We start from the raw sequence: 6126 nt of genomic DNA, 5'->3' as shown, positions 1-6126 counted from the left end.
TACAAGTTAGAAAGTCATACAATAACCATAAGAACTTAGTATTATAAAAACATACTTTAGCATAATAAATACTAACAAATTTAATTTAATAACATTTGATTTAGGGTTTAGGATAAAAAAAAAGAAAAAAAAAAGCCCCAAAAGCCCAGCCCAAAAAACTTTAAACGGCAGCCCAGCCTACACAATGTAAAACGGCGCCGTGTTTCATTTTTAGAATGGTAGGCCAGCTCTAAAACGGCGCCGTTCTCAAGTAACTTCAGTCAAACCTGAAACCCCCTCCCCCAAGTCCTCTCTCTCTCTCTCTCTCTCTCTCTCTCCCTCCCTCCTGCGACTGCGACCTCTCTCTCTCTATCAAAGTTCAAACCCTAGATCTAGTGGCCCGCCGCACGGCTTCCCCAGCCGCCCCCGCAAGCCGCCGTCCAAACGACGTCCTCTCTCTCTCTCAGACTCTATTCTCCCCAGCTACCCCCCTTCCCCGAAACAATCAAAAATCAATTATAACCCTAGGCGCGGCTCCCCCCCACCCCCGCACGGCCTCTCTCTTAAAATCCCACCGGCGACCGCACGAGTCCACGACCTCTCTCTCGGAGTCCCACCGCACGGTCTCTCTCTCTCTTCTGGTAAGCCCCCCCTGTCACTCTCTGAGTTGCACCGCACGGTTTGGTTTGGATTTTGCATGGCTAAGTAGAATGCAGTTGTTTTTTTTTATTAACTTATTCTTCTTTGTTTCATTTTCTGCGTTTTGTTTTCTGAAACTGAAAACGAGTGGTTGTTATTTTTTCTTGGGTATTCTAAACCATTTGTTTTCTTGGGGGTATGCATGATTGTAAATCAGTGTTCTTGTTCTACTTCATATTGGGTTATAATCAAGGATCCTAGTTTTTAATGCATGCAGTACCTTGATAATTTGTTTCTAATTTTTGGATTGAATATTGATTCAGAATAATTAAAACAAAAACAAATAACAAATAACTGGAATATTGTGGCATCGACAATATATTCATATATATATATATGTGCAGTATTAAGCTGACAAATATTATTAATTTCTAATTTCAGCCCAAGATTTAAGAGATCATGTGGATTATTAACAGGATTTGGTTACATGCATGCATGCATGTTTGGGAGCTAGCTAGCTAGGTTGTCATTCATTATTGCTACTTGAATTTCCAAGTCTTTTAGTTTTCATTATTGCAATATTTGCTGCAGTGATCGAATATTTTAGCTCAATATATATACTTGTAATTTGAGCAATATTGCATGCCTGAAAGGACCTTCTATATATATATATGAACCGCAAATTACAAAAATCTTTATTATTCCAAGCTGTAAATAATTTGCAAGTAACGTAAAGGTAAAAATTGATCACCTCGGATGATGCCAAGGTTTCCAAGCTGTAAATAATGCATTTTCTGAGTTGTGTTTTGAGTATGGATCTGCTAAAACTTTCCATCCATTTCTCAGTAATTGTGAGTTGTGTTTTGGGGCTGTTGGTATGATAAGTCGGAGTCGGAGGTTGGCCATACCGACTCCGACTTGGTCAGTGCTCAGGCCTAGGTTTGATATATACCTGATTCCGGCCCCAAATTATGGTACCCCTGTCGCCTTTTCCAACGAAGAAAAAAAGATCCTTTAGGGTTTACCACGCAAGTGTCCACTAAGTAATCTCTCTCTCTCTCTCTCTCTCTCTCTCTCTCTCTCTCTCTCTCTCTCTCTCTCTCTCTCTCTCTCGCCTTCTCTTTTTCTCGGAATCCTTGTTCCATTTACTAGTTTTAGTCTATAAAATGATAGCTGTGCTGGGAATTTGTCCTAGCGCTGAATGTGTTTTCTTTCGGTTTGTTTTCCTTCAATCTCAATAGCCGAACTTGATTTAGCTTATTATTTCATTCCTTGCCATAAAGTTGGTTTGGGATGCTTTTATTCTTTGGAAATCGGATTAACTTTTGTAGTTGTGTTTGTGTTTCATTTCAGTGATGTTGTAATGTGTTAGTGGTCCACTTGGTTGCTGAGGGAGTGTTTTGCTGATGGAAACACATAAAATTGTTGGATATGAATGATGCTGGGTAAGTTAGGGGTTATCTTGAACAGGGAAAAATGAAGTGGAAATTGAAATTTCTAATTACATAGTTGTAAATCCTATATATGCATGATGAGCCATTCTTCCTCTTTTTTTTTTTTTTAATTCACTTGTTTATTTCTGATATAGGTCGAAAGAGGACTTATTTCACTCAGTATTTTGCCATCTGCAGTTTTTTGTTTCTTTCAATTTTTTATGAATAATATGAAATTCTATCATGGTGTAAAAGATTAGACAATGTTGAAGTTGGTGTCTCCAAATGAACACCCATAATGTTGTGCCAGATAAAGCTTCTTTTAGGTTAGGCAAAATTTGGGGGGTCTTATATTCGAAGTGGACACTTGATCAGTTTATAAAGTTGAATGTTGTGCCAGAGACTGGGTCTTGGGATTATGAGTATAGGGAGTATTAGTCTGAACAAGAAAGTATGAAGCAAGAGACAATGTTCTTGGATTGTTTGAATACACCAACCATATTTAAATCAAACCATTAATGGAGCATATGAAATCCTGTAATTAATAATTGTGATATTTCCTATCCCATCCTTTAAAGTCTTGTTGAATGAACAAACATGATTTTTTTTTTCTTTTTTGCTAATGATGAAACGTGATTAACCACAATACATTTGTAAACCATTATGTTATAAGTAGTTCAAAGTTTTATTGAACTTAAGGGGCGTAGCCCAATGACAGTGGCTATATACAAGAGAAACACCTAATTAGGAATAGAAAAAGATACAAGGAAATCGTGGGAGCTGCCTAAAGAAGCAAAGTATTGGAAAAAAAGTTTTAAGCTCTTCCATCATCTGTTCACAGTCCTATAAAATTTTTACTATTCATTTCCCTACAAAGATAGCACAGTAACAGATAGAAGCCATCTTCCATGCTACTGCAATCTGAGGGGTGCATGTAGCTCTCTCTAGTTTGCAAAGAGATATACTGCTTTTCTAGGCATATCCCAAACCAGCCAACCTCACGATGATCTGACAACCTATCGATGGAGTAAAAAGGTGGTCTCCCTATATTTTTGCTTCTTTTTCACATTCAACATAAATCAATTGCAATGATATGACGTTTCCTTAGGTTATCAATGGTGAGGATAATTTCCTTAAGGAGACTGTCCAAACTAAAAAGGCTGCACTTAAAGGTGTTTTTTTTTTTTATTTTTGATTGGCACCGGGTGTCCGAGAACAGCATTCCAACTAATCCTGAGGGTGCACAGGCCCTCGGTAAGGATTTTCCCACAAGTACATCTCGGGTAATTCCAGGGGAAAATCCTCAAGTCCAATGACCCCTTGAGATTGTTTGCACACAAGGGGATTTGAACCTTAGACCTGAGGTGAGCATACCCCTAAGCCCAAGGCCTTTACCACTTGAGCCAACCCCTAGGGGTTTGTTTTAGTCTGTTAAATATTCCTGTAAAGGAAAATAGTTTCTATCCCGAGGTATGAGAACCTGATAAAAAGAATGGAAAATAAACTTTCTTCCTTGGAAGGGCCCAAGGCTGTCTTATCTAAAGCTTCAAGACTTGGTCCGGTAGAGTTCATGAGATTGAAAACTTCTGCAAATGCATTGACTTTCCAATCAGAAGTCACTCTGAAAAAAATGACATTCCAGTGAGGGGAGCCACTAGAAATCCCAATAATTTGGCCACTGAAGCTTGCTGTACACGTTTGATATTATATGCCTTTGTGAAAGCTACTTGAGTGCCCTGTCACTGCACCATTAGTTGTGCCATTTTTGAAATAGTAACCGATATAGATGAATAATTTTGGATATGAGTGTGTCTCCTTTTCTTTTCTTTCTTTCATTCTAAAATGGTTATAAAGAGGTAGGATTTAGTTAGAATGGATTTCATCTGTAAACCTCGAACCTCATGCATTGTCATATGAGTTTTGTATTCATCTTGGTCATTGAAAATGAGTTTTTAGGATTTGAATCAAATATCTACCTAGTCCTGTCTCACCTCGCCTCTTTATCACATTCTACTTGTACTTTATGGTGTTAGGTTCTATTTCTCTTTGGCAATTTTTATAAGATTTATGAAGTTCTATTTTTCTTCAACCCTTGTCTTAAATAAAGAAGGAAGATAACCAATCAATGTTTAACATGCTATTTTTTTTTTTTTGTGTTAACTTTGATTGAAGCATGTGATCAAACCTGAATGGTTTTTGTCTATATTGAATGAGTGATTGTCAATTGTTTTCATGTTGTGGGTTTACATGGTACATGGACGAAAATGATATTGTCTTCGTTCATAATTAATTGAGACACTGCAGTGTAGTTTTAAAAACTATTGGCTGTGATAGTATAACTCTTCGCCTCCAAAACAAAAAAAAAAAAAGTGTAGATCGGAGCACATTTTGTATAATTCTTTCTATTTATGCAGTGGTTTAGGTTGGTCGATTGAGGACTTCTTTTTAACATTTATGCTGGGGGGAGGGGATCACTGTAATTTTTTTTTTTAGTTTTCAGGTTCTGAATTAACTGATGATTTCTAAAATACCATATTCAGCTATTCATCCTGCTTGTTTTACATGGATGGCTAATTTGTTTAGTTTTTATCTCAGGATTAGCTCCATAGAGATTAGGTTGTCACCTGTTAAAGAAAGCAGGAAGAGATGGAAGTTATTCCAGCATGGGGTGAGAATGCTTTGTCTATGGCTGGCCCAAGACCAATGGAATGGTCTACTGTCCCGTATAGTGGTCCGCAAGCACCTGGGCCAAATGGGAAACAGCGGACTTCAAGTTTGGAATCGCCAATCATGTTGCTGATGGGTCACCAGAGCGCCATCTACACTATGAAGTTCAATCCAGCGGGAACAGTGGTTGCATCTGGATCTCATGACAGAGAGATCTTTTTGTGGAACGTACATGGGGATTGCAAGAACTTCATGGTTTTAAAAGGACACAAGAACGCAGTTTTGGATCTTCACTGGACTAGTGATGGATCCCAGATGATATCTGCCAGTCCTGACAAAACCCTGAGGGCATGGGATGTTGAAACAGGGAAACAGATAAAGAAAATGGCAGAGCACTCATCATTTGTGAATTCATGTTGCCCTTCTCGAAGGGGACCGCCACTTGTTGTTAGTGGATCCGATGATGGAACTGCCAAACTGTGGGACATGCGGCAGAGGGGTGCAATCCAAACATTTCCAGATAAATATCAAATCACAGCTGTCAGTTTCTCAGATGCAACGGACAAGATCTTCACAGGTGGGATTGACAATGATATAAAGGTATGGGACTTGCGCAAGGGTGAAGTGTCAATGACTCTTCAAGGGCATCAAGATATGATAACAGGTATGCAGCTGAGTCCCGATGGGTCCTATCTTCTTACAAATGGTATGGACTGCAAGCTCTGCATATGGGATATGCGTCCGTACGCACCACAAAATCGATGTGTGAAGGTATTGGAAGGGCACCAACACAACTTCGAAAAGAACTTGTTGAAATGTAGTTGGTCTCCTGATGGAAGCAAAGTCACGGCAGGGAGTTCAGATCGGATGGTTTACATATGGGATACAACTTCTCGACGCATCTTGTATAAGCTCCCCGGCCATACTGGATCAGTTAATGAGTGCGTCTTCCATCCCAGTGAACCTATTGTTGGATCTTGCAGTAGCGATAAACAGATTTATCTGGGGGAGGTTTAGGTTTAGGAATTATATAAAGAACCTGCATGGTTGTCTCTTTAAGAGCCCATACAAAGACGTTGGAAGAGGTTGTATCTCTGCTAGCTGTAGTTCCTGAGTTTAATGTTGGTATCTTAATTGGTAATGTAAAAGATTATGTTTTTCCATTTTGGAATATTGTTCCCACCTTTATTCTGGTATCTGCAAATAGATGTTATTATAGAAAATTCACAGACGGGCTCTGCGTAAAGACTGGTATATTCAGTGGAATCTAAGATCAGAAGGCAATGGCCCCAAAGAGCCACCTTTCCCATTTCGTCTGACTTCAACCAATTAATTTTGGGGTGGTGCTGGAGGGCTGCCCAGCACTTACGGCTTGGCATTAGCACAAATGTGTAATTTATTTTTATAT

The 6126-nt window shown here is 39.0% G+C and overlaps 1 protein-coding gene across 3 annotated transcripts; it reads left to right on the top strand.

Annotated features, from left to right (window-relative positions):
* The first annotated feature begins 289 nt into the window (after window positions 1-289).
* Window positions 290-5881, top strand: LOC122300576 (U5 small nuclear ribonucleoprotein 40 kDa protein-like). 3 transcript variants are annotated; one of them, XM_043111336.1, is made up of 3 exons: window positions 290-620; window positions 1972-2063; window positions 4647-5881. In XM_043111336.1, exon 3 carries the CDS (start codon window positions 4698-4700, stop codon window positions 5733-5735), a length of 1038 nt encoding a protein of 345 aa, XP_042967270.1. In that variant the 5' UTR covers window positions 290-620; window positions 1972-2063; window positions 4647-4697; the 3' UTR covers window positions 5736-5881. The 3 variants fall into 3 exon arrangements, with proteins under 3 accessions (XP_042967270.1, XP_042967269.1, XP_042967271.1); XM_043111335.1 differs by lacking the exon at window positions 1972-2063; XM_043111337.1 differs by lacking the exons at window positions 290-620; window positions 1972-2063 and adding an exon at window positions 1348-1661.
* The last annotated feature ends 245 nt before the right edge of the window (window positions 5882-6126 follow it).

The sequence above is a fragment of the Carya illinoinensis genome, chromosome 2, assembly GCF_018687715.1.
Source record: "Carya illinoinensis cultivar Pawnee chromosome 2, C.illinoinensisPawnee_v1, whole genome shotgun sequence".
Classification (NCBI taxonomy): domain Eukaryota; kingdom Viridiplantae; phylum Streptophyta; class Magnoliopsida; order Fagales; family Juglandaceae; genus Carya; species Carya illinoinensis.
This window is presented reverse-complemented; position numbering and strand designations above follow the sequence as displayed.

Bases quoted from the DNA above. Each gene is read 5' to 3' on its own strand.
- LOC122300576 (XM_043111335.1), top strand. From the start codon at position 4,698: ATGGAAGTTATTCCAGCATGGGGTGAGAATGCTTTGTCTATGGCTGGC.